This window comes from Hibiscus syriacus, unplaced genomic scaffold (genome assembly GCF_006381635.1).
Source record: "Hibiscus syriacus cultivar Baekdansim isolate YM2019G1 unplaced genomic scaffold, ASM638163v2 tig00109971_pilon, whole genome shotgun sequence".
Classification (NCBI taxonomy): Eukaryota; Viridiplantae; Streptophyta; class Magnoliopsida; order Malvales; family Malvaceae; genus Hibiscus; species Hibiscus syriacus.
The window spans coordinates 717,554-731,437 of NW_024062542.1; the positions used below are offsets into that span (position 1 = coordinate 717,554).

Genomic DNA, 13,884 nt, shown 5'->3' on the forward strand with positions numbered 1-13,884 from the left:
TAGAGTATGAAATATGATTAAATTGTTAAAAAATTAATTATAAAAAAATTTTAAAATGTGTAAAATTGAAGTACTTTTATATTAATGTAAGTGGATTCCTCTTATATATAGAGAGGTTAAGATTCACTTACACAATGTCAAACTATTTGGATTTATACATATTTAGAACCGTTGGATGAGTGAAAATAGATGATTGAGAATGATTCCTTTTTTTCCAGTAAATATCTTCTCATTTCCTACTTTTAATCTCGATCATCTGTTTTCACTCATACGACAGTCCTAAATTTGGGTAAAACTAAGAGTTTTACATTGCGTAAAACTAGAAAGACATAATTAATAACTATCACAAACACAAAGGCCTTAGAAACTTAGCATCGTATTGTATGCATGCATGCATGCTCATCGACCATTCAAATGTTAATCAGACTGATTTTCAAACGATTGCAAAACAGCTAAATATATCTATCTATTGTTCTATATCTACAGGGTTATACTCATAGGGCGTACGTATGTGTGGATGGAGCAAGACAAAGAAATAGTTAGTCCATTCCAAAGCTCAAGTCAGCCTGCAAAAATACAAGTGCTTAAACTCCAAGACCAGGGCCAGATATAGAACAAATGAGATTAAAAACGTCAGGGCTCGAATCTTTAATTTATAAAATATCATTTTTTATTAAATTAAGATGATTATAAATATGTTCTAAATACTTTCAACCATTTAACAATGAATGCTTAATCATCTATACTGCGGACGCCGGTGCTCAAACTCGAGTTGTCTAAAAATAATAATGATTCCTTTAATCATTGAGATAATTTAGTTCTCGCATAAAATATTACCCTTTAAACATAATATATTAAGTTTCAGATTCTTTATATTGAAACTTAAATCAGAAAATAAAATACAGATGAATGACATATTAAACATCTGAAACATACTCCAGGGTAGACCAGCTAGATGTTCGGATAGAATGAGAGAGATGATTGATAGTAGACAAATTGACTAGGTTTTAGGTTAAAAGATGGTCACCAATATGAAAAAAAGTACCAAATATACATAATAGATGTACCCACTTTTTGGATAGGCAATCACAACTGGTCCCATGGACATATCAACTGTCACAGCTCTGGTAAATCAGGTAAGGCTTTGAAAGCTTGCACATGTTGCCAAGCACTCTCCTTGCATGCACACATTTATGAACCATCTAACTCAAACTAGTTCTTCATTAGCATATACCTTTTTTTTCTTAAAGAGAGAGAAAGGCGAAGAGGTAATTCCACCTATACACTAGGTTGGAAGTAAATAGATAGAGGTGAAAAGTACAATTTTTTGTAACCAAAAAAAAAAAAAAAAGAGAGAGTACAAAATTAGTTAATTGCTACTGTAGTTTAAACGATAACCAGCTGGCGTACCACCAATACGTCTGGAACAAAATTAATTTAGCTGTTATAAAAATGAGTAAACTATGTATTTAGTCACCCGAATATTAATTTGGTTTCATTTTGGTCACTCGATTATTTTTTTAGAATAATCACTAACGTTACATTTTAGTTTCATTTTGGTCGCTTGCTGTTAGAAAATTTTTTTTGGTTTCATTTTAGAATAATCACTATTAGTGTAATTCACTATTACACTATTATTATTATTATTATCTAATTACTATTATGGCCTTAAAATTTTACAATAAACAACTAATTATTATTATGGCCGTAAAATTTTAAAATAAATAAACCATTAGTTTCAGCCATGTGATATATAAAAAGGAAAAATTATCTCTCGTCTAATTTTTTTTTTCCATACAATGAGTGACTTTAGTGGTTAAAAAGATAATTGTTATCTTTAGAAGTTTCAGTTCAAGTACCAACAACTGCAGGATATTTGGAGATTAAACGTTCATTTTCAAATAATTGAAAGTCTTTAGAAATGATAGATGTCGATATATAGTATAGTTTTATAATAATAATATTAATGCTATCCAAAAACTCTCAAGAATCGACATTAGAAATGTCAATGGACGTCGTTGTTGCCCAATAAGAGTTGTTGCAAACAGGCCCAAGGACTGTTGTTGGGTTTGGTTCAAAAATTCCCTTTTTAGCTCATTAAATTCATCTGCTCCATTACCTTACATAATAGCACTACTGATTAATTTAGTCAACTCTTTTTAAAAGAAAATTTGTTTTGACAAATTGTAAAAGGAAATTTTGGAATACTTCTTTATTACATTCTTAATTAAATATAGGGTAAACTACACGGTGACCGTCAGACTATTGCCCATTTTCATTTTAACCATTTTTTCCCTTTCAAAAATTGTAACATGATATATAAATTATATTGTTTTATTATGCCAAGAATTAGAGTTGGTTGAATGATTTATTCATGTGTTCGTCTATTTTCTCGGCCCGGTTCAAGTCCGTCTATCAACATATTATTTCTTTCGGTTGTTTTCTTTCTATAAGGTTGTGACATGTCACCTTATTAGAAACTAAATAAATTAGATTAAATAAATTAAAATAAAAAAACCCTCCAATCATTTCACGACGCATGTCACCATCTAATTGTATATTAAATTTATTTAACTAAATTTGAATAGTGATTAAATTGATAGGATGTGTAAATATTAAGGACCAAATATATAATTATGTCAATTTTCTTGACTAACACGTTACCATCTATGCTAAAAATTAACGGTAAGTGATATGATTGAAGCATTTAGATATTTGGATAGTCTGATTGATCAAATTAAAACGTCGGTGATTAAAATAAAAATAGACAATAATTTAGTGGTCACCTGTATAGTTTACCCTTAAATATATTACATATTCAACCTTATAAATAAATCTAACTTTTGTCAACCTAAATCTAACCTTTATGAATTAGTAATACAATAATAAATCTAAACTTAGGCTTCATCACTGGTCAGGAAAATTATTAAACTATGCTGGGCGACTTGAGCTTATTAAAACTGTTCTACACAGTATAGCTAACTTCTGGTGTAGGCAATTTATCATTCCCCAGAAAGTTATTAATCGTCTAGACAAGCTACGCTCATGATTTCTTTGGAAAGGAACTGACAAAGCTGCAAAGGGTGCAATGATTAGCTGAGAAAGATTATGTTGTCCCAAATTTGAAGGAGGCCTCGGGTTGAAGGACATAAAATCTTGGAATAAAGCCTGTATGATTCAACTCATTCGGAAAATTCTTGCTGGAGAGGGATCTTTATGGGTCGCATGGATTCACTGCTATGTTATTAAAAATAATGACCTAAGTGACATCAATGTTAGCTCTTCCTACAGCTGGACCATCAGAAAACTCTTGAAAATAAGAAGTGAAGCCCTCCCAATTCTTATTGCTGGAATCATGAAAACCAAAGACATTTGGGAAGAAATTAGAGTTCATAGAGACAAGGTTTCATGGCACAAAGTGATCTGGTTTCCCCTTCACATTCCTAAGCTAAGCATGATCTCATGGATGGCTATCCTGGATCGCCTCCCTACTCCTGATAGATTGTTTAGAATGGTAATAGTTTCTGATAGACGATGTATCTTATGCAATGAGGACCATGAATCTAGAAATCATTTGTTTGTTGACTGTATCAATGCCTCTTCTCTTTGGAACTCTATTATGAATCTATCTAACATGCAATATACTCATAGGACTTGGGAATCAAGGATTGAATGGGCTACTAAAAAATGGAAGGGTAAACCTATACTTTCCACCATATTGAGGATATCTAGGACTTCTTTTATGTAATTCATTTGGGAGGAAAGAAACAGAAGAATTTTCAACAGAGGATCAAGAACAGCAAATCAAGTTCTCAAGTCTATACAGAAGCTTGTTCGAATCAAACTTAATGACAGAAAAATTAATAGAATAAATTATGTTAATTCTAGACTATGTAATTATTAGGGTATAGACTAAACATTTGTTGTTGTTGTAAATACGTGTTTATAATTCCAATTGGGATGATTGTTGTATGCTGAACCTTTCTTACTTGGATAATAAATTCTACTTATCTAAAAAAAAAATACCATAATAAGAATAATATATACAAAAAAGGCAATTCTCCGACGCAAATGCAGGGAAGCACCAACACAATTCTTTTTACAATATACATACATTTAATCATTAAAAAATATTATAAAAAGAAAACAGAGGAACGGGCGTCTGCTCCATCAACGGCAACGGTCTCTCGGAGGAAGAAAAGAAGCCTAATCATTTTGTTCTTTACCAGAATTAATCAGTTTGGAGAAACAAAAAGAAAAGAGGAGAAAAATCCCATAGAAGAAATAGTTGCCAATGCCCCTTTTGATTGCTTTAGTTTTTGAGGTTTAGAGCCATGGCCGACGATCTGTGTTTCTTCTTCAGCAAGGTCAGTGTATCTTTTTTCCCCCTTTGGGTATGTTTAGCTGGTTACGTTGTTTTCGTATCCAGTGATATTGAAGATTCTTTTATTATTATTTTTTATTTTAGAGTGCCATGTGAAATATACTTTATTTGGCTTTCTGTACAACGAAAACTCTTTTTTTTTTTTAAATTAAAACACGCACGATTTTAGGGGGGTTTGTTTCCTTTTTATCGCTTCATTATGATACAAGCAACTCCCAGATTTCATTTTCATGAAAGATGTGTGTTCTATTCTTGTAGTTTCGATGTTGATGTGTTTTTTTTTTCACGTGAAACGTGATTAATCAATTAATTAATGTTCAAATTTGATTAAACTAGTGTCTTGTTCAGCACACAGCTGAGATTTTCTAGCTAAATTAGATCAGGCTTTAGTGCTACAGAAGTACCCAGACCATATCTTTCCAAGAGCCTCATTGAATGATTATCATCAGTGAGGAAATGGTATGTTTTCTTTGTTTTTAATAACTGGGTAATTCTTTAAATTTCAGGATTCTTTCGCCCTAAAATTGCCAAAGAAGTCTCCGTTGGTGTTGAGGATGGTTGTGTTGTTTGTAATGGTTTGTGGTGTCTATATATGCTCGATTTGTTTGAAGCAAATTAGCACTAACTGCACGTCTGAGTTCTTGAACATTGGAGTGATCCAAAGCCGTGTCCGGAACCTAATATCGAGCCATGGGAAATTCCTTACGTGCACCATCCGAACCCCGAAACTTTTAGCAGGTTCGAAACTGATTTTATTGCTCCCGAGTTTTGTTTTGTTTTTTTATGACTTAATTATGAGCTTTCTTGTGTGTGATTAGGGCTGAGTGTGCGCAATCCTGTCCGGTATTTTGCCATTATGTCGATGCAGAGATCTGGGAGTGGATGGTTTGAAAAGTTGTTGAACAATCATACTAACATAAGCTCGAATGGGGAGATATTCTCGGTCAAAGTTAGGAGGAGTAATGTGTCGACAATATTTGAGACTTTGGACAGAGTTTATAACTTGGACTGGTTGAGCAGTGCCTCGAAAAATGAGTGCAAAGCTGCAGTTGGCTTGAAGTAGATGCTTAATCAGTTAAGTTTTCTTTCATGGCAGAAATGTAGCTTCTAAAGTTTAGTCGCAATTTGCTAACATTGTTATAACAGAAATCTGTGTCCTTATTGAAATGCCTTTACATTCTTTGCCTCACGAGTCCGAACGGGAATTGAGTAACCTTTTAAACTAAAAAATGGTTTACCGTATTGGCTATACAAAGCAGTATTTATTACAGTTAGATTCATATTAGGAATGGCTAATATAGTGGGTTGAAGCGAACTCTACATTCAGTTCGTTGAGCATGAGCAGAAGACACCCAAAACGTCCTTTATATTCATAGTTACACCTGTGCTTATAGTATTATAGTCTTTTGGTGACTGCAACTTTGAAACTCAATGGTTTCTAGAGCATTGTCTTGAATTGATCATCTCTTTTCGTGTTTCTTTTTTTTCTTATTCAAATTTATCCACAATCTTTGTTTCTAGCTTCATTTTTTTGCAATTCTCTTAGCATTCAGATGTATTTGCCCTGCAATTAGAAACACAGCCCCTGTTGCTACCCAAAAGTATGACCACCCTAGCTTGTTTTCCCAAAAAAAAAAACCGTTCATCCTATTCATTTTGTTATTATTCCAAAATACCACCAATCAAATACATTCCTAATCCAGCCAATGGCTTTCTGTATAACTGCCACTAATTGGAGCCTTATTAGCATGTAGACACTCTTTTTGACTTGGACAGCATGTTCCAGTTCTTTTTGCGTGAAGTTGGGTATGATTATCAGATACCATATATTATTTCACATCTGAGAATAATTTAGGGAATAACTCTTAAGTGCCTCACTAAAGAGAGAAGTTGCATAAGCTCTTTGTACTTTTTGGTTTTATTCATTTTCTAATGAGAAGCACAATTATTGGAAAATATTTACCATTGTATTGATGGGGAGCAACTATAAAATTTTGTAATCTTGAATGAATGCATTGGAGACATTAGCAAAACCATGTAAGGAAAACAGAAGAAAGAAGCGATGGCAGAGGTTAATCAATTCTGAGGTTGTCAGACTCAGATAGTTGAAATCTGTGCTGGGAAGTTGAGAAAATGTGTATCAAAAGGAGATTATCCCCTTATTTGACACGATGGGGACTCGAGAAAATGTATTCAATGTTCTTAGTAAAGTCATATTTCTTTTCTGAGCCTTTGAATTATCAACTTCTTCATGACTTGAGAACAATTGGCACTGGTGTGAATATTCATTAATGAAAACAGTTTTCTTTATGTTCAGAACATTATAAAGATGGTATTTTATGAACAGACATCGCTCTTAGTATTGAATTCATAATTTAAATTTGTGATTATGCTCGTCTCTGACGTGTTCATGATCACCTTTACTGCAGGGACTGATGCAGCACCATAAACAAATAGTGGAATACTTTAATACTCGGGGTGTTTCAGCTATTTTTCTCTTCCGAAGGAATCTTTTGCAGAGGATGATTTCAATACTAACAAATTCTTATGATCGGGATGCTAAGCTACTGAATGGAACCCACAAGTCTCTTGTTCATTCGCCTCATGAGGTTCTCATCCCTCTGCTTCTCTTTCTCTGTTGTACTCATGCACCTATCTAAAAGTTTAAACACTCTTACATAACGATTTTCAGGCTGAGATACTTGCTATTTACAAGCCTGTAATCAATGCAACATCACTCTTTCCAAATATAAGGCAGGTTGAAGAGACAACTAAAAAAGCTTTGGAGTACATCAAAAGCACCCGGCATATCATACTTTACTACAAGGACATAGTTAAGAACCGAACTGTAAGAAAACAAATACCAAAAAAAAAAATTGAGATATTTTCTTAGTGAATATTGATCCAATCCAGGGTTATTAAGAGAATTATTTTCTGTTACTTGTGGTGTTATGCAGAAGTTAAGGAGTCGACAGGTAAAGATACACAAGGGATCGTTATTGAAACACATCCAGAACTGGAACGATGTAGAAAAAGCACTCAACGGAACGCATTATGGAAGTTACCTACATGGAGATTACAGGAGGTAAAGCATCAGCATGATGTACATTCTATTCTTGACCCTTTTTTTTTCTCTTTTCGGTTTCGATCTCGAAATGACGGGAGCCAACAGGAGGTGGGGGGGGGGGTAGGGTAGGGTAACCCATCAAGCCACCCTCTTGGAATTTTGGCCATATTGTTTAAAATTAGGTTCACACGGACTATTCTATTCATTCATTGGCCTCTCAACACATCAACTATGCTGTATGTTTTCAATCAGAGGAAAAAGAAGTGCAATGCATATGTTGATAACTCGTAACCATCATGTATTTGGTAAACAAATAAGAACGTGGAAACACGTTATTAACGCGTCTGACATTCCATTTCCAGGGTTGGGTTTGCAGCCTCTTGGTTGGGGAATTGGGTCTCTTTATTTTTCCCACAGCCCTCCTTTTTGACCACCAGCTCCTCAACTTTATCATTTTCTCTAAAATAATTATGATTCTAATATACGCAACTACTTTAAAAGGGCTTGCTTGCTCCAATAAAAAAATTCTGTTATTTAGTTATATAAGCAAAAAATATCTAATATATAAATGCCTATTTTAAGATTTATAAGTTTTATTTAGGGTTTTAGATTGTGAGATTTAGGATTAAAATGAAATAATAACCCCTACATAAACCATAAATTCAGTTTTTTTTTAAAAAAAAATTATTATAATAATTTAATTATTTTATCATTTATATTAAGATCTTTAATAAATAAATAAGTAAATTAAAATATATTATAAAGATTGGACCTAAAAATGGTCAAACTAAGGTTAACAACTAAAGAAGTCCATGTCTATATTACTCCGAGCTTGACTTGATCAAACCTTTAAATCTAATGCTTTATTGAAAATGATAAAGTTTACAATGTGGATTTTATAATTGCAAGTGGTGTAAATTATGTTACTTAAACTAATCATTATTTGTTAGTATTCTAAATAATAAAAAGTAGATATTAACAATAAGTTGATCTAGTGAGATAAGACAGTTGATCTAGTGAGATAAGACATTAGATCTTTTATGAAAGGTCAGAAGTTCGAATTCTGGCGTTTACGAATGGAGCAAACTTGGTTGAGAGGGACGCACTCATCTCTGCTGTATCCAATCTGAATTAATCGGTCAATAAATGAGATATAAAAGATTAAGTAAAAAAAATAAAAATAAAACACATCTATTTAGACGGCATGATATGACCCCACACGACAACCAAGTGGCCTCCCGCCTCAACTCACGGCACGGCACGGCAATACGGGGTCAAATTCTGCTTTTGGCCCTCTTCTTTTGTTTCAAATTAAAAATTTGGTCTCAATATTATCTAGCCTCTCATTAGTTAGTTCAATCAATTAATACTTAATGGTTTATATTTTAATTTGATAAAATTTGATCATTGTTTTATAATATCATTAATTAATTTAATCAATTATGTACTCACTAATATTATCCTAAATAATGTTGAAGTGATTTATTTTATGTTGAAGGATTTTCTATTAAAAAGTTGCACTAATATTGGCATTGTAAAAAATAAGACACGTATATTAATCATTGTAGGAGGACCAAAATAAAAATTTGACCAAAAAAGTGAAACACAAGCAACAACCAATGTTATAACCGAGGTCTTCCACCCAAGAAACGCAGATTCACCGCTCCCCTTTATAAACTTACTTTTCTTAAAACAGTATTTTTTTCTCTCTCTCCGCTTGTTTTTCTTTCTCCTTCGCCTCTCAACGGTGAAAGAGAGAAGAAGAAGAAGAAGTCTTAGATCTGATCGTCTCATCTATCCATACATCAAGATGCAGTCGACCAGCGGTACTGATCTGAACCCGAAACAAGAACAAGAACAACAACCACAGCAGCAACAGCAGCCGCCGCCGCAGCAACGGCCGCAGTGGGTGGCTGGCCAATGGATGGGAGCCATGCAGTACCCGACAGCGGCTTCCATGGTAATGATGCAGCAACAGATGATGATGTACCCTCACCATTATATGGCTTACAACAATCCTCAGTTCCAGTACCAACAATATCAACAACAACAGCAAGGTAAACACCCGTACCAGCAGCAAAGCTGCTCGCAGAAACAGCAAGGGTCTAACTCGGATGAGGTCAAAACGATCTGGGTTGGCGACCTTGCTCATTGGATGGATGAAACTTATCTTCACAGTTGCTTTTTTCAAACTGGAGAGGTAAAACTAAAAAAAATGATAGCAGCAACATATATCATGAACTCATATAGATGTATGTCTTATATGTGAATCTTACTTTTAGATCTTTTTGGTGGTTTAATGAATCTTTTTGTTCTGCATGTGTTATGGGGTTTAAGTGTAATTAAGGTTCGAGGTTTATGCTAGATTAGAGAAAGTGGTAATTATTATTGATTAAAGTGGATTTTTGAAATGGGTTGCAGTTCAGAGCTTGTTTCCTATAACTAAGCTGGTCTTATCAATGTTAGCATAGAGGACAATGCTCTATATTGATCATTAAAGCGTATTGTCGATAATTTGTGGTTTAGTTCCTATAATTATAAGTTTGTGGTTTATTTATAGACACATTGTTTTCAATTCAATGATCAATAGACGTTTGTTGCTTGCCATAGTAAGGTAATACTGAATAAATATGGAGAAAATCTGGCTATGCTGCTGCATCTAGAGGATTAAATTCTAGTTAATGTTAGGTTGTATTTCATTTAAAAACATGAATTAGAATTGGTTTAATCATATATTTAAAAAACCCACAATCCGTATCAAAACAGGATCTCATGTGTTACTGTTAGAACTTCAATGGAATAGTTGGATCCTTTCTTATCGTTTTAAGCTTTTAAGAATAATTGGCCTTTTAATTTAACATGGTACAAGAGCTCTCGGTTTGAGTACTAGAAACACTTCTACCTTTTACTATTCTTAACCGATTGCCTTTTGACTGTATAGTGCTTCTTTAAGCTTTCTTTCAGTACCTGGGTTCATGTAAAAACCTGTTAATTGATCAGCGGACTTGCATGTAAAGGGTGTTTACAACTATAAATGCAAAGTCTTTTCATGCTGGGTGTTAATTTGGGGTGGGGTTTGGAGGTTGGTGATTTGACTATCAACTTTGTTTGCCTTTTGTCTTGCTACGTGGACTTACTAATATAAGATATTTAACATAGATAACTTGTTCATAAGCACTGGAAATAGAGCCATCTTGACTTGAATTCAAAGTTTACCGAGATGGTTATGTGGTAGTTTAAAGTTACAGACAGCATTTGAAGGAAGTGGTTAACTCATATTGGAACTATTTATTTATGAGGATAGCTCTCATGTACTGTGATCTTGTAGAAAGCACTCTTCATTTCTTTGCTTGTATTATTTGGAAAGTTTCAAAAAAGTAGATTAGCTGCTTATTGTGTATCGTACGTTGAACATTTTACTTTTTTTATCATACGACAGGCTCTTGTGAGTAAAAGAACCTTGTTTCTGACATTTTGCGTTTCAATACAGGTTTCTTCTGTAAAGATTATACGCAATAAGCAAACCGGTCAGTCTGAAGGATATGGCTTTGTGGAATTTTACTCACGGACAGCAGCAGAAAAAGTTTTGCAAAGCTATAATGGTTCTTTAATGCCAAATACAGAGCAGCCTTTTCGTCTCAATTGGGCTTCATTCAGTGCGAATGAAAGGAGACCGGAAACGGGTTCTGAGCTGTCTATTTTTGTGGGGGATTTGGCTGCAGATGTAACTGATACGATATTACATGAAACCTTTTCTAGTAGATTTCAATCTGTCAAGGGAGCAAAAGTTGTTATTGATTCAAATACAGGTCGTTCAAAAGGTTACGGTTTTGTTAGATTTGGTGATGAAAATGAAAGGTCAAGGGCTATGACTGAAATGAATGGTGTAGATTGCACAAGTAGACCTATGAGGATCGGTGTTGCTACTCCCAAGAAAGCATCTGGTTATCAGCAACAGTATTCTTCACAAGGTATGATTTCTGCCACAAGGGTGATTGATTCTTCTGTGGCCTTCGATGTAAATCTTTCTCTCTTCAACATTGATGCAACATCCTGATCTATTCACCAGTGAAAACCGGAACTTAAGTGTAGTCGAATTGTGATTCTTTTTCCATTTTATTTCTTTCAAAGAATAAAGTCTTCATCTTAGGCTTGTTTGAAATGGCGGAGTATGCTGTTTCAAATGTTCATCATCTTGTCTTTTTATTTTTTCTTGAGCATTGAGGTCTTAGTATTTTCCCTAATCCTTCTATCATGTTGAATGTATTATATCTGTATCTTAAAGCTTGATGTGAGTTTTAATTGAATCATTATATTTTCACTTCTTTTTTGGTTAGCTGTGGTATTTGCTGGTGGACATGCAGCAAATGGTTCTGTAGCACAAGGTTCTCAATACGATAATGAATCCAATAATACTACCGTGAGTCTTTTTCCATCCTCCGTTGCTATCTTCTCCCCTATATCTACCATTGATCACAAGTTATGTTTCTTGCAGATATTCGTTGGAGGACTTGACTCTGATGTTACTGATGATGATCTGAGACAACCTTTTTCCCAGTTTGGTGATATCATCTCTGTCAAAATACCACCCGGAAAAGGGTGTGGGTTTGTGCAATTTGTGAACAGGTCCTCCCTATATGTACTCAACTTCACCACATTGCACTTAAACATTTGTCGAAGTGTGCAACTATTGTTCAAGTTTCTTGTTAACAGCTCCACTAGTGATAATATCATCAAAGTATTATACACATTTCTAATTTAAGCGACGCAGATGATAGGTTTCTGACAGACAGTGTCGTGGCTACATTATTAATTTATTATCTACTCATGGTGCCTATAGTAATGTAATGTGTATGCTTTGTAGGAAGAATGCTGCGGAAGCAATCCAAAGTTTGAATGGGACAACCATAGGCAAGCAGACTGTCCGTCTTTCTTGGGGTCGCAATGTAGGAAACAAGCAGGTAAATTCTTACTAGGCAACTGTCTTATAGCCTATCTGTTGCCTTGCTCATTGCAAAATGCCCAGCCATCTGTCCCTGGAGAAAAGGAATACAACAAAGTTACTTTATATTATAGAGAAAATGGAATTTCTTGGCTAACTCCTAATTAATATGCCTGAGGCTACGTGATATTATTGTATAGCATGAGTTATACACTCTCCTGAAGGTGGAGATGCACACCCTTCTGCTACTGTTTTACTGACTTCGTAAAACCGGTTTGACAGTGGAGAGGCAATTCCAGTAACCAGTGGGATGGAGGGTATTACCAAGGGCAAGGGTATGGTGGTTATGGTTACGGCTATGGTATGCCATCAAATCAGGATCTGAGCACGTATGCTGCTACAGCTGCTATTCCTGGTGCATCTTGACAGGGAGCATAACAGATGGATCAAAGCATGTACTGACGAATACCGGTGGCTATGTAATATGAGCTATCAGGTGAAGTTTATTTTCCATCAGATTTATAATTTAAGGAGGAAGGGGTTTTGTTTGCTGCTTTAACAGGTTAAAGAATTTTGTTGCTGGATTTAATATTTTTAAACCTTGGAGTTGTTTTAGATATGTCATTTATAACTTTAGATTTTGTTGTGTGCTCTTTATTTCTTTCTTTTGGGTGTGCTTGGGAACCATTTATTTTTGTTTTCATTTGTTTAAAAATTCACAAACAATGAAAGAGGGACCCAGCTTAATCATTAATTCTTTTCATGTTTTGAGCACATCAGAAGATTGAATTTTATGTTGTTTTGTGAGTCATAGCCGTCAATTAAGTGCAAGTCCACTCTACCTCACGATCCCAGCATAGGTGATTAATCCCATAACTGACGGAAACAACAGTCCAAATAATTACCGAGAATGGACACCAAAAGAAATGCGATTTAGACTCGTCCTCGTCTCACATAACACACACACTCGATACTGAAAGTTCCATTCGCATCAGTCGGCCACAGATGGACGGACCATGCAAGAAAGCCATCCACGCTATCATAGCATGCTTCGGAATGCGTGTTGGGAACCACACAAACTTGTCATACGACCTTGTCCTTTGTTCGAACCACGTCCCAAATCTCACAAGTCTTAAGAACCCTTCGGTCCCCCACCACACCAAAGACACAAGTTGCTTCCTCTTTAAAAGAGAAGATCTTCTTCAAGCTCCAGTTCACCAGCCCTCTTGGTTCGAAATTCCACACATCATCACTCTTAGTAAAGTACATGTCGTAACCGATTTTCGTCCGGGCACGAAATATTAAATTTGGCGGGAAAAGTGATGTGAATAAATGGTTTTGAAAATAATTTGGGAGTCGCCATCGGCCTTTTGGGTCAGGTAGGTCGAATACCTAAAAAAATATCTTTTAAAAGAGTTTTAAGAAAACATCAATTAAAAAAATTAAACTGATCTGCGTTTATAACCAAAAATTCGTTCTTTTTAATAATAA

At 34.7% G+C, this 13,884-nt stretch overlaps 1 protein-coding gene and 1 pseudogene across 1 annotated transcript; both read left to right on the top strand.

Annotated features, from left to right (window-relative positions):
- The first annotated feature begins 4,941 nt into the window (after positions 1-4,941).
- Positions 4,942-7,625, top strand: LOC120211182 (annotated as a pseudogene).
- Positions 7,626-9,229: 1,604 nt separating this feature from the next.
- LOC120211220 (polyadenylate-binding protein RBP47-like) lies at positions 9,230-13,156 on the top strand. The gene is made up of 6 exons (XM_039209815.1): positions 9,230-9,651; positions 10,942-11,422; positions 11,789-11,871; positions 11,947-12,077; positions 12,316-12,412; positions 12,676-13,156. Exons 1-6 carry the CDS (start codon positions 9,262-9,264, stop codon positions 12,817-12,819), a joined length of 1,326 nt encoding a protein of 441 aa, XP_039065746.1. The 5' UTR covers positions 9,230-9,261; the 3' UTR covers positions 12,820-13,156.
- Positions 13,157-13,884: the final 728 nt, after the last annotated feature.